This window comes from Lonchura striata, chromosome Z (genome assembly GCF_046129695.1).
Source record: "Lonchura striata isolate bLonStr1 chromosome Z, bLonStr1.mat, whole genome shotgun sequence".
NCBI lineage: Eukaryota > Metazoa > Chordata > Aves > Passeriformes > Estrildidae > Lonchura > Lonchura striata.
In genome coordinates, this window is record NC_134642.1 from 11906185 (window position 1) to 11929965 (window position 23781).

The following is a 23781-nucleotide window of genomic DNA, read 5'->3' on the forward strand; positions in this document are numbered from 1 at the left end:
TTCCCCCCTCATCTTGTAAATCAGTTTTCTTGGCTCCTCAAATTCTGAGTGTTCCTGATAAGGAGGCAATAATTCTTTTCTTGGAATTTTGGTGTCTTGTTACTGTTATCTCTATCCAAATAGGATAATGCAAATAATTTTTTTATTATCTTTTCCATTTCTTGCACTAGTTACAAAAAGTATCTTACATCACATAGTTTCTACTTTAATATTATGCTTTAGCCTAAAAGCTATATTTACCACACTACTTAAAAAAAGATAATACAGCACTACGTAAAAGAGGTTAATATAGCACTTTCCAACATAGCACATGTGAAAAACACATGTCACTTACTTTAAAATTTTAAAAGTTTAATAGTAATAAAATGGTTATAAAAATAGTAATAAAAATTAGAGCAATAAGAATTTGGACATTCAGAGTTAGGACAATAAAAGACAATGTCTGGATGCTCTTGGGCACTAAGCCACCAAAGCATATCTCACTAACAAAGGGTTAAACCTTAAAAGCAATAGTCTGTTGCATATTCATATATCTCACACATGATGCAAATATTCTTTTCAAACAAAGGGTGTTCTCTGTTTAATTTCTGCCCAACCCCCCTTCATTTTGTAAATAAATTTCTTTGCTCCTAGAAGTCTGGAAGAAGACTAAACAGTCCTGATAATTCTGTGGAATTTTTGGTGTTTTGTCACTGTTATCAGTATGTGAAGAATTTCTTGGTTATCTTATCCAGTTTTTGAGCTAGTTACAGAAAGTATCTTACATCATATAGTTTATTTTAATAGAAATGCTATAGCCTAAAAACTATATTTACCACCATTACTTAAAAAAGTATTAATACAGTAATACAATGAAATTAATACAACTTTCCAATATAACACATATAGTATTCCTTTTAATATTTGCAAAGAGCTAATCATATAGTGATGTGGGCGGTGGGGAAGACAAGCACCAAATCAATATGATTTATAAGCAAGCTCCCACCTTATTCAAAGATACTTTAGCTTATATAGGGTATTCTACAGGCATGGTCAGCAGTAAGCTCTGAGTGGTTAATTTACAAAGGTCTTTGTTTTACTTCTCCCACATGCAGTTACAGATGTAGCTGAGTTCTCCCAGCCAAGCTTGTCATTTCTAAGTCATGTCTTCCAAGGACAGAGCATATCTTCAAGGCTATGCCTGTCGTTATTATCTCGTTCCCAGACCTTGTACAGTGCAGTTTCCCAGGCCTAGAAACAGAGACTGGTTCCTAAGCTCTGTTTCCCAAGTCATACATAAGCCTGATTCTGGGGTCTTAGACAGAGGGTTTTTGGAACAGGTGTTCCATGGAATCATGGCCTTGTTCCAACAACCATTCCCCAACAATACAGTATGCATTTATGACAACACCTATAGCAATTAATTTTAACATTTGTGAAGAGCCAGTTATATAATATGCGTTTTTCAGAGTCTTCACAGAAAAAATTGCAAATGGTACAAATCAATCTGAGCAGCCAAGAGACCGTGCAATTGTCACTCTCCCTGTGTGTTAAATGCTTTGGTCTAGGGGCACTTAGCTTGGGTGAGTTGCATCTGTTGCACCATTTCCTATGAACAGGTTTCCCAAAGTCTTGTAGTCTATTCCTCTATGACAAGTACACATTATCATAATACTGAATATGACAAAATGCATAATGTGTTAGGTCACATGATAGGAAAGGATTGCAGCAAATGGCTCTTGGATTCCTGTGGAAGAAGCTGGGTGATCAGCTCCATCTAAAAGTTTACAAGGTCCAGTTAGTGGATGCTGGCCATCAAAATGGATACTAATATGATACTTTTTTCTCCTAGAATTAGTCTGCTAGGTAGGCCTGGACTCCTAATTAAGCAAAAACTTGATTACCACTTGTATTTAGTTTTGTGAGGAAATATTCCAAGAAAGGACTTGGAGTTATGTCTCAGAGTTACCTTACAGCTGAATGATGCTGTTCTTCAGCAGAGGTCTTGAACTCCCCTTGCCTTTCAGCCTCTAGCAGTTCATGAGTATGGAACTTGCTAGAGTTTTAAGTTTTTGACACAGCAAAACCAGAGCAAGATGTTACAGCACAGTTCAGACTTTACACAAATAAATGTCAGATTCATATGTTTGCATTGGAAGCATTCTTTTAACTTAGAGAAGATTTTTCCAGTTTGAGTTACTATGTCCTTTCTTTATTACTGCCCAGCTTTTGTGTTCAATAGCTGAAACAACAATAGCTAGAGGAAAATGCACCAAATGACAGGAAGGAAATTTTATACAGACGCCTCTCAAAAAGAAAGGGGGGAGGTGGGGGACGAAGTCTGTCATACTTGTGTAAGTACAGATATACATGCAAGAGTATTCTAGAGTTAGGAAGTAAACCAAGCAGTATTTAGATGTAAAATCTACTTAAAATTTACTTACAGAACTTTAGCCGTGTTTTGAATTAATATGAAGTTGAATTTAGAAGGCATCTGAGTTACTCAAAAGTCTTGCCACAGTGTAAAAAGAAGGGGAAGAAAGTAATATGTGGAGTTAAATCATATGCCTTGTGTTGCTCATGCTTAACAAAGTCTTCAGCAGTTAAGTGAATGTTCTAATTCTTCTTATATATATTGCAAGTGTGGTTATTGCATTAGTTAGCGTATGCATCAAGCACACTCTCAGACCTCCTTGTCTTCCCATGCCTGAGAATGTGCTTGTCAGCTTTCACAGTGGCACGTGCTAGAGAAGGTGTGAGGTGCTGGTACTTACTGTGGGGTCCCAGGCCCTGTAACTCAGGTTTGCCATGAACTTACCTAACATTGATTTGACTGAGTCTACTGACCACCTTTTTTTACTGTGTATGTATCTCATACTTGTTCTCAAGGCACCCTTGCTGTTAAAGAGATTTCTGCTCTGAGGTCTGTCCTGATTTGGTCTTACATGGTTTTGTAGCCTTGGGTGAAGTGTGGCAGACTTCCAACTTCCTATTTCTTAGTTCACAAAACAGTTGGGTTTTTTTCCTTGTTTGTTGTGGTCAGACAGGAAATTTTACTACCCTACTAAGTTGCATTTTTGTTTTGTCTGTAGTACAGTCTGTCAGGTCAGATTTACCCATTTTTGTTATTGTGTGATCTTTCTAAGAGAAAGACAGAAACAACTGAAATTTACCTACCTGCTGTCATAAGATAAAAGTTCAATTAAAGCCTTCAGTCTTTCAAATGCAATTAAATGAGCTCTGCAAACAGTTCTTTTTGTTTATTTGTGAAGTCCTGGATGAAAACAACCGGAATATCACAATCTGTGTACCTGAATTCAGTCAAGGCCTGCACAGAGATGAAAACCTGGTTACTGGCTTGGGTACTACAATTCTGTTTGGCTGCATTTTATATTCTTGGTAAGTCTGGGAGTTTGCAGTTATATTTCTATACATGCAGTGTTGTGGTCCAAAGAGTAAAGACTTACAGCAGGCCTGATGCAGAGTCACAGAGAGATGTGGAATAAAGCTGAGCTGGAGTTGTTCTCAGGAATTGTCCTGTGGTATTGTCCTCAGCTTCAGAATTTCAGATGTTTTAGCTAAAAATGTTCAACAAGATAATACAACTTTTAAAACAAATATATCTCATTAAAATCAAATAGGGTAATTCAGATCTAGAGGCAAAGGGAGAGAAATTCCACCTGTCCGTGATCCCAGATAATCTCAGCATTAAACTCTAAAATGCTATACAGTTACATTCACCTGAAAAAGCTATCTGAAATTTTTGTAGCCTCCTGGCAGATACTATGACTGTCCTTGAAGGTCTTTAAAACAAATGAATTGTTAGGAAGGTTTAGGGCTTCTTTTAAACAAATAATGAGCATCAGCATTGTCATTGATCTGCTCTAAAGAAACCCCTTCTTGTGCCCGTGATGCTCATTTTGTATTATTGCAGCTCACTTCAATAAATTAAATTATGCTTTGGGACAGGGAGTTGCTGATGATTGAAAGGTGGTGTGTCATTTATTTTGGCTGTGCAGCTTGCCAGGAGACAGCACTGCCTGTCTGCTGCAGGTTTTTGAGCAGGTTTGACTTCTGATCAGTCCACTTCAAAATTCACATACAGAAACCCCTTCATGTTTTTGTGAAGTGAAAACAAGAGACTTATTCTTCTGTTTATCAAATACATATATGTGTTGTATTTTGTTCTGATATAAAATATATAATATGGATAGAATGGATTTGGTTCACATTAGAAGGGCACTTACTGTGCATCAGGGAAGTGTTTCAGCACACAGACAATGTTCGTGTAGCCTGCCAGTGACCTGTACCACGTAGCTGGGGGGGTAAGAATACCTTCAAGGAGAGTGTTTTGAAGCATTGCTTGCCAAGGCTCAGTATGTACACTAAAGCCTTCCTGTGGGTAGTGGGAAATTTGCATTTCCCACCCTGAAAGGGCAGGACAGGGGAAGAAGTTTCCTGTTAGAAGAAAGTAGAAAGGATTCCCCCACAGATAACTAAGAAAGTAATTTCTAGGAACTGGTACACTGACAGCAGTTGATGGTAATTTGCTTTTGAAAACTGACTGCCAGAGACCTGTGAGTTTGCTGGCAAAGCCTTTACAGAAATGCTGAGCCAAGGTGATGGCTGTGAACTGAGTATAAATGCACTGGTTGTGCACAGCAGGGGAGATCTCTTCTGGCTTGCAAATTGGAGCACTTAGATTTTGCTGCTGTCAGATGGTGGTGAATTCATCACCTTTCTGGGGTGACCTACTTTTAAGCTGATGAATCAGTCTGAGCTGGCCAGTGGCCATCTGCCAGGCTGGACAAACTACCCTAGTGCAGGACAAACTTTTCACATACTTAGTGCATCCAGGCAAATGCTTGGCTGAGACATGGGAGTAGACTATTTATGTTTGCTGTGATGTTGAAGAGTTACCCTCTTGGGGTTATAGTTATGCCCAGGGCTTTGACACTGTCTTTTTTTCCTCCTAGTTTGACCTCAACAACACGTTCAAGCTCAGAAGCACTGAAAGGAATATATACAACAGCTGAAACCGAAGTGAGTTCTTGCTTCTTCACGCAGGATTTTTGTGTAGACTTTTCCTCATGCTTGTACTGCTGTTGTTTTTGTGGCCAGTAATCTGAAAACAGGAGCTGTTCTTGGTAGCATCTAAGCTATGTGCCACTGGGTATAGACTCATCAGAACATTTGTCCACATTGGCCCTCCTGTAGGTCTTGCTGGTCCTGTGGAGGTGCCTTTATGTACTGAAACTATTTGCTGCTCTTGAGGTTTATTCAGCATCCTGCAGACTTCCTGTAAATCTTAAGTTCAACATGAGCTCATGTCCTCTCATTTAAGGGAAAAGTATGCCGGAAGGCTACCAGAAGAAAAAGTGGAGGCGTTCCTGAGCATTTTCAGTCCTGCTTGCCTTTGTTCTCATAGCAACTAAGATACCAAGTTCTTAACTCTTATTTTTATTTCCATACATAAGTAGTTCCTTTCTTCTTGCCTATAATTTAATCTCTGATTGTATTTCTTGTCCCTATTTCAGCTGTACAAGTTGTTGTTCTGTCTACCTATTACTTTGGCTTCCTTGTCCTGGGAACACTCAGGAAACACGGGGAAATCAGTGGGGTTTTGCTAGGTAGCAGTTTTCCCTTCCTTAGGCTTGCTGGTGATGCCCTATCGCCAGCCAGGGGCTGTGTGCAAATCACAAACGGGACAGGACTGCTGTGGAACGCATCTCGAGCTGTTTATTTTTTAGCATCAGTCTCATTACATGGGTATGACAATGGGAAGATGCCAGCAGCTCACATCCCAGGCAGCAGACCAAGAACTTAATGTTACAACTTACTTTAAAAGCTTTTTGGCCAATCACACAAAGCAAAAGCATATTGACAGCAGTTCTATCCAATCACTATAAATGCACATACCTTTGGTTAAAACAATGCTCACTTATTTTGAATACAATACTTGCTTGTAAACCTTAAGATACAATGCACAGAGCTCCATTATTGAGCTTAGAACTTCCTAATATCTCACCAGATACACTTTTCTGCAACTTAGGGAGTTCCTCTACCCAAGCGTTAATACACAGACCATTGTTCTATTTGTCCTTTCTTTCTACTTCTTGTATAATTTTTCTGCTGACAAATCTTATAGCTACTGCTTAGCTTCTGTCTCTGAGGCCTGCCTTTTACAACGTGCCCAAAACCCTCTGATTTTAAGGAATCCCACAATGCCCTTCACATATGTGTGTGTGTTTGGAAGATAAGTCTCCATCCCTAGCTCTCTCTGCACTGGTGTTACTTGCGTCTGCAGTTTTAGTTTCCATTTCACAAGTCTTTAATCAGTGTGAGAGTATCTGCTGAGGTATCTGAAGAGGCTGTTGGTGTTTGCAGCAGCTGGGCGTGGGGAATCACAAGACATTCCAGTGTGGGAGTGCCAGGGTGCTTCCCTGTGGCAGGATGCTGTGGCTGCACAGGGCGCCAGAGCCAGCGCAGCCCTTGGTGCCAGCTGGGCACGGAGCTCCGAGCCCAGCCTTGGCCTGTCTCGGGCAGGTTCTGACAGCACTGCAGAGAAAGCCTTTTGTGCCCCTGCACCTCCTCTGCCAGCCGTGCACTGGAGGAGGCCTGTGCCCGAGCTGTGGGTCTGTGCCCTGTGGAGCAGCAGCGGGAACGCTGGCACATACGGCACGGCATGGATTTGGGATCTCACCAGCCAGAGTACTTGTCCGCGGGGTTAGTTCTGGACTGTTGGGTTTTAAAGAGTGTACAAGAGCCACTAAATGTAAATATAAAGAAAGGTCTGGTGGAAAGTAACTAATTGCACTCTTCCTCCAGCCCAGAGAGGGTCTGTTGACTGCTGGAGGCAGCCGAGTGAGTGTTAGGGGTCAGGGCGGGTGTGCCAGCGTCCCTAATTTCAGCCTAAATTAGGAGATGTTGAAGGGAACCTCAGTGCTTGCTGTGAGTGCAGCCCCAGCATAAGGCAGCCTGGCACTGCAGGCACAACAAGAGTAGAAAGAGGTAGAGAATAAGGGGTTTACAAAAAGTCTCAGTCTTTTGAGAAATAATGAGATTTTTGGATTTTCCTGGGTTTATGAACCCCTGAGTAAAGGTAGTCAGGGATATGCAGGGTAAACTTGCCACTTGGTGTTTCTACTGGGCATTTTACTTTAAAGACTTAATGTCTGGAAAAGCATGCAGCCAGTCCCTGTAACATGGGATAAGCTGAAACATAAAGTTTAGAAGTGCAAAGCATAAATAATTATTCCAGTGTATGTGGTGTCCCAGCCAAACTGGAGCACCCCGAATGTGATTTTACACAAGGGTCTTCTACCCTTCAGGCATTCAGGTGCAACATGATTTGACTAATCACTGGCACCCACACCATCATTACTAATCATGATAAAACGTTGCAAAGCAACTATATTTCTGCAGCAGTCTTGCTGCTCATCTGTTGATCCAGACATCCTTTAAGTCAGTGTTGAAACAGCTACTTATCTGTGATGCTGCTATGGTTTCTAAGGTGTTTTAGAGGCCTAGGATGCTGGTCTTTACCTTGGCTATCCAGGGCCGTGTTTTATCCTTCATGGACAGCTCTAGGAAGCAATACCCTTATTGCCAGGACTGGGCAGTCCTTTAGTTTGTTTTACTTAAGTGTGAACAATACCAAAGTCTCCAGTAAAATTCCAGTGCCTCATTACATTGTACAGTATACTGTGAACTAATACAAGTAAACAAAGTGTACACACTTCCATAGTATAAAGACTGATGTAATAGGAAAGTGAATTTTCCTAACAGGATTCATTGTCTTAATCAGACTACAAGTAAAAGAAATCCCAGAGGAGGGTACTATGAGTAGAAATAATATTTGTGATGCACTACAGCAAGTGCTGACTTTTACTGTAGTCTGGTGCAGGAAATATTCTTATATTTATTTTTTGGATGGTCAACACCTTTTCTTCATTTACATTACCATTCAACACAGTGTAAATTTCAGCTTTTCTTTCTCCATGAAGTTAAGAGAAAAAAGAAATCTTCATTTAAATAAAATAGTAAAACCAGGTTTCTGCTTTTATTCATTCTTCTTGTGCTCATTCTGACTATTTCAGCAAAATCTTGCAAGGAGAAGTACATTTCACACTGGTACAGTTGTAATTTCCAACCTATGCATCAGAATTTTAAAAGTTCCTTATATTTTCATCTTAGTACAGAAATGTTACAAAAAGCACTTTTATGCACATCTAAATAGGTAAGTCCCCTAAATATGAATGTGCTTTATTGTAGCTTTTCCATCTTTTGTCATAATTATTTGAATCTGTGTTGGACCTAGAGTTACGTAAAATGGGTGATTTTTAAAGACTGGCTCATTTCTTCAAATTTACTGAGCAGGTTTTTCCAAAGCTTGGAAACTGCTGTTCTGAGCTACTGAGAAAATCCTAATTTAAGTTGTGTGCTAGTTGGAAATACAAACCAGACTTTTCTAAATTAGTGTCTGTAGTTTAGGCATAACAGACGTTCCTTCCCAAATTGCTGGCTTTGCTGTAGCACAGGTTCTTACCCCCTTTCTGTTGTCTGTTCCACAGGTAGCTCGTTGCTGCTTTTGCTGTGCACCTGACGGAGATGGTAATTATGATTTCTCTGCAAAATTTACCATTTTTGTGGCTTGTGGACCAAAGCCAAGAGAGAAAGGACACAGATGTGGATGGAGAACTGCTCTTGCCCTTATTCAGGAGTACTGAATGCAAACTGAAGCTGATGAAGTTCTCCAAGTTAGGTTACAGAGGGAAGCAAGAGATGTCACAACACCATTTCAAAATACTAGGCTAGTTAATAATTCTTTAAAGTACAATTAATTCCTGCAACATACAAAGAGTAATCTCTGGTTTTGGCATGCCTGTGAGTGTAATTGGCTGCTGAACTTTTGGTTCAGCAGCTCTGCAGGGACTGCAGTTGAGGAGTGAGATAGGAAGGGAGTGTCCTGTTTGCAGACCTGGTACAATCAGGATTATCAGTTTGGTCTTGCCAGAAAAATATTACAGAGCAATTGTAGAGCAATTTAAATGCTCTCAATGCTCAAAATCTACTCAGTAAACCAGGAAGCTGTTACAAGGCAGGATTTCAGTCTTAATCCAGTTTTTCACTCAGGGTTTAGGCCCATGCCCTGAGGATGAGAAAATGTTCAAGTGTCTGTGTCAATCACACTTTCCCAAATCACAGCACAGATGTTTTGCTGTGTTCTCTGTGAAGCCAACTGCTGTTTTCAGTTCTCCTTAGATTTGCATAACTTTCTTGTTTCCTATCTCTTATAGCTGATGCTGAAGAGCATGTTGAAAAAAGGGGAGGCCAGACTGTGGTTTATGATGAGAAGAAGGGCACAGTGTACAGTTATGCCTACTTCCACTTCGTTTTCTTCCTGGCTTCCCTCTATGTGATGATGACAGTAACTCATTGGTTCCAGTAAGTGTATTTCTTTAATGCTGAGAAATGAACATCTCTCTGTGTTGAGAGGGAAGATGTGAATGGGAAGTTCTGCTCTGTGGGCGTTTCCAGCCCTTATTGGTAGAAATTTTAAGAGATGTTACAAATCTTTCTTGGGCCTTCTTGAGCAAGATCTTGCTCTGTAAAGGACTGTTCTCCCTTGCTTCCTCCATGGTTTAACCTTGTTAAAGCTTTTTGTGTCATTCAATTTTTTTTTTCCCCTTAACAGTTACGAAAGTGCTCAGATTGAAAAATTCTTCACTGGAACCTGGTCTATCTTCTGGATTAAGATGATCTCCTGTTGGTTTTGTGTCTGCCTGTACTTATGGACTCTTATTGCTCCACTCTGTTGCCCAACCAGAGAATTTTCGGTGTGAACAGTCTAAAGGTCATTTTAAGTTTTTTTTCTCTTTTTGTTTTTTCCTTTTTTTTTTTTGGAATGAGGAAACACCAATTGCTCATTTATCATATTGTACCAGTTATTACCTTTTTAGTCAGACTAAGCAAATTGAAGACTTTTTTTTACCATTTTTTATTATCATGAGCAAGCATTGCCTAAGGGAACAAATCTGTTTTGAAACTTTACAATGCTTGTGTGGTGTGTATAAAACACAGTTGTTGCATAAACTGGAATAAGTGAAATACTCTTCAAATAACTGACAATCTTTCTCTGGCTTCATTGACAAGAAAAGAAAAACTCTTGGTGCAGATGGTATCTTCTTACTTCCTAGGAATGTTTGGTATTTTCCAGCAAATACCCATTAATTCCTTTTTATACTTTTTCATTAACTGTTTCTTTTACAGTTTGCAGTGATGATTTGAACTGCTGTTTTGTACAGCATATAATTCTTTTAAGTAGTATCAAGATAATTTTTTCCAAAACCATATCTAAATATGTCTGTAGAAATAAGAGAATATATAAAATTTGACTGCCAAAGCATCTACTAAAAATTGTTTATCTAAGTATTAAATATATTAAGTTATTTTATACCTAGATTGAGAAAGGAATGTACCAATGATAGTAAAGTATTTATTCTATTATTACTTTAAAAACACTTGGATATTTTATGCAATTCAGATTTAGCCCAGTTAATAACTGAAGGGGAGTTCTATACACAAATTCTCAAACTGAATTTTGTCCAATTTTGCTTTACCAGGTCACTCAAAAGTTGAGTGTACTGCATGGGGATTATTATAAGGTACATTCTTTATTCACATCATTTACTGTTGATAAAATGATATTTAAGGGAGCACTGCCTGTTGCTGTTAAATTGAAAAGTGGAGTGCTCATTTACTTTTCTGCCCTGCTGTTTCAGCTTGAATCTAAAGGTCTCCCAGGTCTTCAGTTCTGTTTCTATGAGTAGTTTTATAATATTTTAGGTGAATTGATGGTCAGAAAAGAACTACAGTGTGTCATCATCTTTTCTGCTTGTGTGTTGGTTGGAGAGTATTTTTTCAAACTGCTATATTTTTATACTCCTCTGTTGATACTAGTTTTGCTGTCAGGATGGGAGTTAGCCAGCCAATGTATTAATGAAGACAAAAATTCTCTTGTAGATTTCCTATTTCAAACACTGGAGTAAGCAGTCAGAAAAGCAAAATCAGAAGACACAAATACAACAAGCAGCTGCCTTAGTACAAATGACTTGACAATATTAAACACTCTTGTAACCCTTTTTTTAATTAATTTCAGCTGATGATTTGGTAGTAAAACAACAGCTCAAATGCCCTGAATGCTGAAAAAGGTTGAACCCCCATATTTACCTGCATTCTGGTGGGATGAATTTATGACTTGAGCTAATCCTGGTGGTTTTTGTCTTCTCTCACTCAACATGTATGTTCACACACATGTACAGTGTAAAATATCAACCAATTAGCAGCTCTCCTTTTTTAAAAAATATGATTGAGCCTTAAATCTTCATCCACTGCTTTCTGCAAATCAAAGAAAAGCACAACATGGATGCCAGTGGGTTGGCCAAAAGATTTGCATGCCTTAGTTGTTCTGTTGTAATAGTTAATGGCTAATGCCCACCTGGCATCTTAATCTTAACATATTGGGTCTTGATTCTCATCTTGTTTTCATTGCCATTTTTTAGCTGCCTTGTTGGTACAGTATCCCAGGGCTTCTGTCTTGTTTGGAGCTTTCTAGGGATGTGATCTTCCCCACCCTGTGCACTCTTACCTGAAACAAAATCTTCAGGTCTGCAATCTTGTCTACTTATGCCACCTATCCTAGTGATTGTAGCCTCAAAATACAGGTCCTGAGATCTAAGGGAAGGAGGAGCCTGTCTAGCAGTGACTGCCTTGGTGCTTGCACCAAGAGTTAGAAACAGCAGTTGAAGCTGGGCTTTGACACTGAGTTAGAAGAGCAACAAATAACTTTGGACAGGGAGGCAGATTTTCCTCTTTCCCTTTGCTTCTACTGGGGGGTTCTGATCCTGCCAAGAGCTTTGCTAGCAGGGAGACCTGTCAGAACATTTCTGCTCTGCATTTAGAGTCTTGCTATGCGGAACCTTCTGCAGCTGAAGAAGGTCTTTATTAATGCCTTTTCAATCCAGAAGCATTTATCTGTCCCATCTCTAAGATAAGAGCTTGTGGGCTGTCCAATGATGACTAACAGTTGTCCCACCTAAACTCACCAGCAGTTCTGACAAACAGTTTTGATCCAGTAGTTGTGTGCTACGACTGAAATAGTCCAGGCTCATGCCTTGCCTGATCCTAAGAGGCATGCCAGATTTACCTTCTAGTGCCATATATGTTGTACTATGAGAAGTCAAGCTTGGTTGGGTTTTTTTTTTGTTTGTTTGGTTGGTTGGTTTTTGTTTTGGTTTTGTTTGGTTGGGTTTTTTTGGTTCTTTTACCTAAATTAGCCATGGTTCTTGTAACAGAACAATCAGGGAAAGGAGCTTTACAGAGGAAGGCACACACTCTGTCAAGTTTTAGGACAGGGAAACATTCTTGTTGTCTGGCTCTTGTAACAGGCATCCCAGTCACAAATGTGGATGATAATACTGATCTTGGTCCTTGGATGTTCTTGTTTACAGAAACACTTATTTTATTTAGTATTTGCATCAGGACTTTCTGCACCTCCTTGTGCTGTTTGTTTTACAGTTTGTGTTTTGGGAAATAGGTTTTGCACAGAGGAAACAAGGCTGTAAAAAGAAAATCCATGAGTGAGGCATGAGTCCATTCTTCTTACACAGCACTCACCTCACTGAGCTGCTCCTTCATCCTTCCCTACTAATAACTATTGACCTTAAATGTGTAATCTGCAGGTATACACAGAGTGGGAATAGGACAGTGCCTATCTACACAGTTTTGTCTACTTTGAGCAAATGTTTGGGGGGAAACCCCCAAAAATAAATAACTTTGAGGGCCTCTGTGTCCATGGTGCCCCAGATCCAACTGTGAACTTTCAGGCCTCTCTTACGGGATCAGTAACTAGTAGCACTTGGGTGTGCAAAGACTCTAGTTCCTCACCAAGACAAGGCTTCCTGCTGGCCAGGCAAATATTGCAGCCTTAGTGTTTGCTGTAAAATCTGTACTGTGAACTTCCATGTGCAACTACATAAAATCCTTGGCTCGAGTCAAGGAATCAAATTCCCAGCCCATAGATTCCAAACAGTTCATGCAAATGGGCTTAAAAAAAACTTGTTAAGAAGTGCCTTCATACCTACTGCTGTGATAACTATTAATTCAGGTAGCACTAGAACTGGAAAACATGCACTGAGCCTGTGACTGGGTGATGCTGCCTTGTAGATTACACCAGTGTGTAAAAGGCACAATCAGATCTGGGGTGCACATGGAAGACCAAACAATCCGTGCTTGACAAACCTTTGGGGATAAGACTGCTTCAGGTATTATTGTGCAGTGGAAAATTAAGTGGGAAAACTCACAAGTAGCCTGATGCTTTTGTAAATAAATAATTTTTTTACATTTAAGCTGTAAACAGTTAACTTTCTCTCCCCATACCTGAAAGTGCAGGTGACTGCTGAGGCAGTTCACAGCACAGTGTCTATCCTGCCTTGTACTTTGTTTGTTCATTGAATTTGTTCCCAGATGTAAGCAGTGCAGCACTTCTGGCTCCTAGTGGTTTTAGGCTGTGTGAAGTGAGGAAGCTTACAAAGACAGCAAGACCAGAAATTTCCTCTGTTTAAATTTGAACTAATGCTATCTTTAATAGACTCTTGGAGGAACAGACAGTGTTGACAGAAGTCCTGCTGGGAAGGTGAAACAATTTTATTGGCTTGTTTCTACTTTGTCAAATTTGCCATCATAAAGTTTATATAGGACTTCACTGCTGCACTGTTGTCTGAGACTGGAACAATTTTACTTTTTTTTGTGAAGGCAACCAAGAGCCACAGTCATGACTGGTTCTTGGTTGGGGTGAAATAAGTGAGACAGACTTAGAGAGCAAGTGTCTGAATCCAAGTAACTGGACTAACAAATGAGATGATAAAACTTTACTAGGGATGTGTGGAAAACAGATGGGTATGCTTGTTTTGCATTGGCCACATAATTCCTCAAAGTATGCAGGCAGCCCTTGCAGCTGGATGCCAATTAAGGAGCTCCACTGCAATCACACATTGAAGGTATTGCATGTACTCTTACTATTCTCCTTTGAGCATTTCCATGAGGTTCAAACAGCTTGTACATGTCCAGCTAATGTGGTAAATCCTGCCTGGGCTGCTTTCCTCTGAAATGCAGAATTCAGTGTTGCTAGTGTATGTATAATCCAGAGAGAGGGTTTATTCCCCTCGCAGAATCATAAACACTGCATGCCTATTTATTTATTTATTTGTTGTTTTTGCACCTTTTTACAAGCCTATGAGCGCTTTGAGATTATAAATTAAGCATGTGTAATTGCTTTGTCAGCTACTGCTGCAGCCATTTCTGGGCTGGAACATTACTATTAACAAAGCAACCATTGCACTTGTGAAAAAGCTGGTTTTTAACAGTTCCTTGGTTTTGAATGATGGCATGAGGAAAATTTGGGTACTTAAGATAGTGCTGCTTGAACTTTGGCTGGCAGCCCACAGTATAGTGGGCATCTCTGAACAGATCAGCAACAAAATAATCCATTGACTGTTTTAAAACTGTGCTACAAAGATTTTATAAACTGCTAGGCTTTTCTCCTAGGTTAATGAAGCAAGACCATACCCTTGTGTCTAGATGAGTTGCAATTATCCACAGCTAAAATTTTGCTCTCATTTTTCTTCTGGGATTTAGAAGCAATGTCTTTCACTTTGATGCTGTATCTCCTTGTTTTACTTGCCTTTTTCTCCTTGGATTTGTTTTTTAAAGGCAGTGTAGACCTCCTTCATTCCCAGACAACCTGCTACCTGTCAAATGGGATGTCTTTGGTGCTAGAAATTAGCAAAGACCTCTTTGCCAAGTCTTACTGATCCTTTCCTTTTTGCAGGACAGCCTGCAGCATTGAAGCAGAGTCAAGGATCATAGTTTATTACATGGATCAGTTTTTCTCTGTGACAACTGCTTCTTTGTTTCCCAAAGTGGCCTATGAGTTCTTGTGGGCGGGAAACACATAATGAACACCATGACATTTTACTAGTGTTTTCAGTTATGTAAACAGTAGTTAAAATTCAGTGTTTCACATGACTGTACAAGTGAATGCCAGGGGTCAAGTGCTTAGAAATCTTTAGAGCAGGATGCATAGCTTGGGAACTGGTGTGCCTCTGCATTTTCTACATCCTCATGGCAGAGTGCCCAAGTGCCCCAGGATGGGGATGTAGACACACGGTACAGAGTTTGGAGCAGCAGCTTTGAGAGACTGGCATGATGACTGATTTCTAACGCCCAAGGAAATTCTGTAGGTTTCAAGTAGGCCTTAAATCCCATTTGTTCAGGGGTTTTTATTGAATCTGGATTTGATTCTTTCCACACCTGTTCATTAATGTTGTTTTTAAAAAGCTAGACTTTATTTCAGATATAAACCACGCTGGTTTCCCTGCTGCCTGCCCAGTCCCTGATAATTCCCAGCGCGTAGCATACAGACATTTTCACAGACTCGTTCAGAGCCACATTCATCAGCTTTGAAACCACTCCAGCAGCCTAAAGCTTCCAGGGCTTTTGCTCACCAGAGCTGCAGGGTGCAGCACTGCAGCCATGCTTTTGCCAAAGAAGCCTCAGCGTGAAGCCAAGAAGAAAGTGCAAAGCCAAGAATTTTGCAAAACTAGGGGGAAATAATGGATCACTGGACATACCATAGCTTTAGTTTTCCTCTTACTGATAGAAGTCCAGGTGCTTAGATGTCCTTTGGACATCCATGCAGACTTAAAGTGCGGAGAATTAACTTCCAGATAAAATCATTCTACTTGTAATATACAAGCTGAGAAAAGATTTTCTAGGAACATTTGGATTCAGTGTCTGTTTTTTGTTCACCACTGATGTGTGGTGTTCAGTCTCATGTATGCCATGTTCAAAAACTGGATGCAAAATAGTCAAAATATAAACACATTTTCTTAATGGTGAGGGGATTTAAATTAGTCTTTTTCAAGGTTCTTATATCTCAAGGGAACTTTTTGGTTTATATGTGTGGTTTTATTAAGCTGTAACACAGTGAAGTTTGCTAGTTTATTTAACTTTTTTGCAAGTGTTGTGGACTTTAGTAACTGTAAAAGTTCAACTTTTAAGGATTGGTAAAGATTCCAGAATTGTAAGATCTTACTTGTAAAATAGTCAAGAGCTTGGCCTTTTTAGCATGTTAATGGTTTTTATGGACATTTCCTTTTGTATACTGAGTGAATGTATTGTTTTAGATTTAATGTTTAATGGACCAATAAATTTTCTTACATTTGAAATGAATTGTTGTGATGCATTAAATTTTCAAAGTCAGTTCATTCTAGAAGAAACTTAAATAATAATCTAAATATATGAGATAAGCAGTAACTGAACCAGTAAAAGTAAATTGGTTGATTTTTTTTTCCACTAAATTTCAGTGTTGTTTAACAAAAAAAATGCTTCTATGTGGAATATTAGAGGCCTTCAATATCCATGTTGTTTCTGTATTTCTCTGGTGTGTGATATTGGATGATGGCACATTGCACAGATTTGTCTGTGGCATCTGTTTTGTACAATCCAGCTCCCCGAGATGTGTAAGATACCCTGGCAGTGCAAACAAAATATCTTCAAGGCTGATGTAGCCCTGAAGCACTATGCGGGTGTTCGAGATGCAGATCTCTGATTTTTTGGGTTTTTTCCCCCTCACTTGCCCAGATGGTGGGGTGGGCAGTGTTGAACTTCACATGCTGAGATCTACACCAGGGAAAGTGGTTTGTCTTCACGGGTGGTAGCTCCTTCCCTCTCACCATCCATGTCCTGTTTCACTGTGTGCCAGCTGCGCGCTGCCTCCTGGTACTGGTGGCACCTGTGCTGGGGAGCTGACCAGACCCACATCTGGACACAGTTCCCTGTGGTTTTGAGAAGCTGCTGACCAAACTTCCAGTGGTGGCTGTTATTCCCTGTGCAGCTCCTGGTGTGTGAGAGGCTCTGGTGCACGGAGCTGGGCGGGTGTTTGGACTAGGAGCAAGGCAGAGACAGGTTTATGAGTGGTGCCCAAGGACTGACACAGCCAGTGCCTGTGCTCCATGGCCTCCTGCCAGCCTGCCCACCGCTGCCCTCACCAGTGCTGCAGCATCCTGGCAGAATGTTCCCTCGGATGGTCTTCAGGAAGCACATGGCATTTGCCATGGTGTTTGCAGCACACAGGAAAGAGTTAACCTTTGTTGAGAGGGTAGATCTGATGTAGAAGCTGCCCAGCTCTGAACTCCAGTGTAGTTACAGCTACTGCTCCAGCTGAGTGCAGCCCTGCTGTGCAGGCACTGGGGTCAAGAGCGAGCTACGTGTTCAGTTTTAAAGATGTGGGATTGCAGCATCGTCACTTGCCAGAGGCCACACATGGAGCTATGTCTGCATTGCACAATAGTCCAGAAAGGGGCTGTGCTGCTAGAGAAGCTTGTTCTAACACTTCTAAACAGGGAATGCACAATCTCTGATGAGAATGTTAGAGGCAGGTTTCCCAAGCCCAGACTGTGATCTTCCTGGGACAAATGTGTGCTACAGCTGGCTTCACTCTTGAGCTTATGTGCTGTCCAGCAGTTGGTGTATCAATGTAACAGACACAGTAAGTTCCAGCATCCCATCGTAAGGTCCCAACAACACCTTCTGAAATGAAAGTTCTGGCTTTTGTCTGTGCCCGTCAGCACTGCAAGGTGTTCTGTCAGTGGGGGTTTTGAGGCTCACAGCTTCACAGTTACCTTTGGCAACAGCTTGAGAGCCAGAGCCTGTATCTTACCTTCCAGCCTCCAGTGGTCATGGACTTGAAGAAAGCCTGGAAACAGGCAAGCTCCATGGTGGTAAGCCAGCTGAGAGGGCAGAGGGCCAGGCTGCTCCCTCCCAGCCACTGTAGCAGGAGGGGACAGGGGGGCTGAGCAGAGCTGTGGAGCCTGGCAGGGATCTGAAGGCCAAGTGCAGTCATGTTTTCTGATGGAGCTGGTGTGTGCTGCCCATGCTGCAGACAGGTCAGGGTGGGCCAAGCCTGTTGCCTCTGCTCGGAGGAAACCACTTGTGCAAAATGTGAGTGCTGCAAGCTGCACATGTGCTGCAGTGGTGGTATGGGTGAGTGTAGTGACCGCCTTCTGCCCAGGCTGTGCCCTCACCATTCAGAGAGCATTTCTGCCTGGAGAAGGGGCTGTTTCTGGTGAAGTGCAAATGTTTGATAAGAAAGATGTAAATTTTTTTACAGTGTGTATTTTCCTTCATAAATGAACAACACTGCAGTTAAAGCCCATGCTCAGCTAGAAAAACACATTTTTTGTCATCTATTAAGCATAATTTGATGATGCCCTCTTTGTTGCTCCAGAGTAAATAGCCTTTCAGTCCTCAGACATCTGGTGAGTGGTTTGGTTGATGCCAAGGGGAAAGGAGAACTGAAACTGGAGGACCTTTCATCAAGAAGCACTGAACTAAAGGAATGTGTCGACATCATGTTTTTCATACTGGGACTCTGAGATCCTCATGGGACAGCTCCCAGGCCCACCCAGCTTCCAGAAACTTCAGCAATGATGGAGGAGCCCATGGGAAAATTCTGCCAGTAGTCAAAGCCTCTGATAGCTTGTAATATCCTTAAGGGTGTTTTTATTGTACTGAGAAGAAGTAATGTGTTTTTTTTTATTTGATGCTCTCACCTGATGATTTTAACTCAGCATTGCCCTTGTATCCTTGTCCTGGGAAAGAGCTAGGACTATTCATTTTCCCATGGTTACTTCCGATTTTAAAACTCTCACTATATTCCTTCCCTTTGTATTTCTTCCTTCCCCCTCCCTCCAGACTGAAGCTCCAATTCCAACTGTCCTTTTTAAAGTCATTATCCTACAGTTATTTCAAAAATACATAGTTAAAGTAACTATCCTCTCTATTCAACAGTTCTTAGGGCTTGTCCTCCCTCCCTTCCTAGCCCCATTTTGAAAGAGGATGTAGTAAAAATTCACACTCTGTTAACACCTTTCTGTGCTTCGAGAGTGCATTGTGATACAGTTTCTTTTGGCCTTCTGTTTTCAGTCCTAATGGTTACTAGTGCTTAATGCAATGTTCTGGGGTTTTAGTTTGATGACTGATTTGCATACTGCAAAGAATGTATTTGCAAAGAATATTGCACTACCTGTGTTGAGAGCTTGGCTCTGGTGACAGGTCAAAGCCTGGCTCTGTGTATGTGAAAGAATTGTTTTATCTAGGTGATTCTGCATTTATTATCTCTGTAGTCTTTTTGTTTGTTTGTTTTAGTCACATGCAAGTCATAAGATGTGACTGCAATGCTCTGATGTCAGCTTTTTTGCTTTGTGATAGTGACTCACAATTTTTTGGAGTAGGAGATCCAATACATTGCTTAAGAGGAGGTCTGCCAAAGGTAACAGTCTCCAAAGGCCTTAAAATGTCCTAAAAGGATATACAGCCTATTCCTAGGAGGACTGGAAAGGCACTACGTGGCTCAGCCAAACAGCTCTGAACCACTTTGTTACCAGATGCAATACCAGATTGTTTATAACACATTCAACGTAGAGAAAATTCCACTTTCTTCCCTACCCTGATTAATATGAATCCAAAAAAGTGATACATTCAAACTTTCCTTGAGTGTGTTTTAAGCAAGTTGTCAGCCCATTTACATGCTGCTCTCTAGATTTTAGGACAAATTTGAAAAGAAGTGGGGTCCAAGTATATTTAGTCTCATTTTTATTTTCACTTTTTTACAAAAAAAAAAAAAAAGTCTGACATAGTCACATCAATGAGAACAAAGCTGCAGTGTGCATTCTGACAACAAAAATCATATAAGTATTTAAAATATATTGTTTTACTGTTTGCAATAGCAATGTTAGTTTGCTTTTAGTTTTTAAATATCCCCAACACCAAATTGCTGCGCTTGAAATTCTTGAAAGTCCTCTGGGATGGTGTCTGAAAACAGGAAAATACATAAAAGTTTAGTCTCAAAAATTAAACAGCACTTAAATTACCCACCTATTCTCCTTTTAGGTAACATGCTTCTCTTTTGTGTCCATATTAAGAATGAACAAGGAATGTTTCCAACACAAAGAGGCAAACAAGACAGTGAGTGCTACAGTGCCCATCCAAAACGGAGTACTGGCAATCTTCAAATTACGTATCTCTGAAGACTTTGTGGCTAGCAGTCTTAAATTTTTATCAGTAAACACTGATCAGAAAGGCAAGACAGGTGTTTGTCTTGCTCTGCATGCCAGACACAGTTGTAGCATTAGCATCTCTTACTTCTCATGTATCCTAATTCAGCTTCCCTGTGATGGCTTCCCAGACCACAGGAAGGGACAAAAAGCATTAACCCCAGGACCAACAGCAGCTGGCACAAATACTGAGACTTGGACAAGGGAGCTGGAGATGGATCAGTGTTGTAAGAGCAGCTACAGTTCTGTTTGAAGCGGCATTTGCAGCCTGCCTTTGCCAGATCCCAAAACATTTTATCTGGAGAGCGACAGAGAAACCACAGAGTTAAAGCTGCAGCCAGCAGTGGAGCCACAGCAACAAAGCTCAATTGCATGACCTCAACTTCACTCTGATTATTTTCACCCTGATGCAGGAGAGGTAGCTCTAAACTCAAAGAAGGGACACGTGTATACACCTTCTTCTACATACACCACACAGGATGTAGAAAAAGGGGGTAAGTCCTTTGCTTTTTCTTGAACACCTTTAAAAGGCCTGAATTTCAAACCTTTTCTGCATACTGTTGTAACTTCTCTGATATGAAAACAGAGATAGTGTGGGACTTCAGAGTTCTTTTGAGTGGGTTTCATTGACTTTATACAGCCCCTGCAGCAGCCCCACTTGCCTGCTCACTGCCATGTAAGTGTGACTCACTGGCATCTTTGATACTTGCTTTCTGGGAAACTACAATACAGTTGAAAATACTTACCAAGTAATTTTTATTTGTAAGCACTACTGTCTAGAAGTTCCCTGTTTAACTGTGACCTCCTAAGTGTACTAAGTGTCCAAGTACCAGAGTCCATCAGCATAACATTCTACAGACTGGCAATGTCCCCTGCAGTCCTGGACTGGGCTTCTCAGGTCAGAAAGCAGACAAGGAAACTATTCCAACTTGGCTGGTGGATTATTTTCCAAAGACTGGATATGGATGCTGGGAGGAAGAGGGGCAGCCCCTTCAGCCCCAGTTCAAGTTACCTGAACTGCTGCTGGGACAGAAATACCCTGAAATGATCAGATTCTGTGTGAGTGATGAAAGTTTGAGTTACTTTGTTTAGTGGATGATCAGGGCTTAGTTAAAAGGCTCTTGCCCTGAGAAAAGGCAAGAGCCAGCACACTCCACAAAATCAAGAACATCCCTAAATGTGAGAAAAGGGATTTTATGATCTTGTCCCCCCACACACAGAATCAGCCAGCAAGTACACAAATGACAGTGATGCCTGAGCTCACTGCCTCTCTGCAGGTGTATTTTACCTTGTATTCAAAGCTCAAACCATCTACATACACTATGGTATCAGTGTATTTACTGTGTGTGTACAGCTCTCAGTCAGTTGGTTTTATGTAACATTCCTAATTCTCTGATGACAGCTGTGCCCTTCAGATGGCACATTCTCTGTAGAAGAGTGACTGCTCTGGGAGGAGCAGCTGTGTTAGTTCCTGTCTTGCTGGGCTTCCATGTGCTGCTGGTGTCAGGGGAAGTATTTCACAGCTGTGAATCACTTGTCAAAGAAGGGGAAAGGAAAGAATGCTAAATGGCTTAAAGCAACAGCCTTACTACTGGTTCTTCATTGTCACTTGCTGGTTGTTAGCTAAAATGGCATAAGAACAACATTACCATTGCAGCGATATTTCAGGTTGGACCAAATAATGTTTTCCTGAGAGAAGCAGAAAACTCCAAGCCGTCCTCCACGCATCGTGGTATCTATGGTTACACCAGAATCTGCCACTAGGTCAGAGCCTTCATAAAATCTTGCCCTTAATGAAAGCAAACAGAAGCTCTATTAGGTCTTTTCTAAGGCTGCAACATTCCTGAAAGTACTGTTGTTATCCATGGAGATTCTATTCTTGGACATGCTGTCCCTCCCATCTAGCCCAGGGGAGAAAAAGGAGTTAATGCAGCTCCTGTATAGACTGGAAACTGGAGCAATGCTGCACGCTTCAAGAAGGGGGAGGATTTTTTGAGGATTTTTTAGGATATCGTAAAAAAGCTTTGGAATGTTTTTTTTTTTCCCTGTAGTCAGTCTAGCTGAGTGCTTTAGCTCTTGAAATTTTCCACAGTCAATAGTGCTAGGAGAACTAGACTAGATCAGTTGAAAACGCCAGATGGATATTGTCTTCCACGGTTTGAACTTTTTTTTTCTGTAATAGGAAGAGTTTCAAACAAACCATTGGGATCTTAAACTTGTCTGTGACATTTCTTTAAAAATGTGAATATGATTAATTCCAGGAACTGTTTTGCTGATCTAGCATCCTCTTGTTAGAAAACACATCAGCAAATTCCCAAATAGCCCTGTGAAAGCTGACCCCCCCAACTTCCCAGTGTGTGCTCTGTATTGAGGGGTTGAACAGGACATCACTGGAGCCAGCTGAGCTCTTTGCTGTAGCCCACATCAAGTCCTCAGCCTATGGGATACGGGGTAAATGTCCTAGGGGACGATGAGCCTGGAGGGCCCTGTTGGATGGGGATAGTGCTGATACATTTCTGCATACAAGAAAAGAGCAAACGGTGAAAGGAATGAAAGTTCCTGTGTCTTTTCATAATATAAAGAAAAAAGCCCAAATCCTGATATGTTTCTGATTTTATTTACTGATTTGCTGAGGCAGTTCAAAAGTACCTGTACAATGAATAGAATTTTTTGTCTTGCAAATTTCCATGGGAGAGGCTGGCTCAAGTGACTTCCTTGAAGGCTTGGAAAACCTTTGCTAGACACACACAGTGGCATCTACCTTAACCAGACCACAGCAAGAGTAGACAGAGAGCTGACAGCAGCTCCCTTTAGGCCTGCCTGCCTTCAGTTTTAAAGGATTTTGTGACACAGACTGTGCTGCCTTTCCCAGTTACAGGGAGCATTACTTGGGCTGGTTAGAGAGACTGCAGCCGTAAGAGATGTTTGCTCATGTAGCAGCTTCATTAACTTCTTGGTCTAAACACAAGTTGCTGCCTGAGATCAGTTCACTACTGCCCTGTGGCTGGGGCAAAACAAGTGACAGTATAAATGTCCTTAATTCATTTTAGTGTAAAAGTCAATCATGCTCACTCCAGTTACCACTGAAGATGATGCTCTGCAGTAGAAAAGTGGAATAATTACACCATCAAGTTACTACATCTGAACTGCAGGGTGGTGATTTTCTTGAAGAAAAGGTGGCTTACCCATATTTCTAACGCTGAAAGACCTGAGCCCATCATGCCAGGGCAGTTAGTTTTTTGCATTTTAACATCAGCCCTGATCTAAAAGTATAATTCCTGCTGATTTGTTTGCTGGATATTGCAGAGTAAAATGTTTCATTCTGAATTCTGGGGTTTTTTTTCCTATTATTAACTATTTTTTCCCCCAAAAAAACCCAAAATAAGAATATATAACACACATTACAAAGCTTTGACAAACTTTCTAACTACGTGCCGAGTAATGTCAAACCTGTCACAGGAGGACAATTACTTGGAAGTTAGAATCACAACTTCTAAGTGGACAACTTTTATTCTGTTACCCTAGAATACGTAAATGAACTACCCCAATTCCAACAAAAATATTCTAAAATATCAAAATTAAGAAAATCTGAAATATATTGGTTTTCAGATCAGTGGCCAGCAGT

General features: G+C 40.8%; 2 protein-coding genes across 2 annotated transcripts in view; one reads left to right on the forward strand and one right to left on the reverse strand.

Moving 5' to 3' along the window:
* Positions 1-16268, forward strand: part of SERINC5 (serine incorporator 5) — a 41979-nt gene extending 25711 nt beyond the window's left edge. Inside the window, 5 exon segments of the mRNA XM_021531127.2 lie at positions 3252-3378; positions 4956-5022; positions 8553-8592; positions 9279-9426; positions 9677-16268. Of these exon segments, the coding sequence (XP_021386802.2) occupies positions 3252-3378; positions 4956-5022; positions 8553-8592; positions 9279-9426; positions 9677-9824 (530 nt within the window). The 3' untranslated portion in view covers positions 9825-16268.
* A 3499-nt stretch (positions 16269-19767) lies between these two features.
* THBS4 (thrombospondin 4) overlaps positions 19768-23781 on the reverse strand; it is a 38955-nt gene continuing 34941 nt past the window's right edge. The window contains exons 21-22 of the mRNA XM_021531126.2: positions 21806-21945; positions 19768-19914 (exon numbers count right to left, since the gene is read on the reverse strand). Of these exons, the coding sequence (XP_021386801.1) occupies positions 19853-19914; positions 21806-21945 (202 nt within the window). The 3' untranslated portion in view covers positions 19768-19852. The remainder of the gene's footprint in view (positions 19915-21805; positions 21946-23781) is intronic.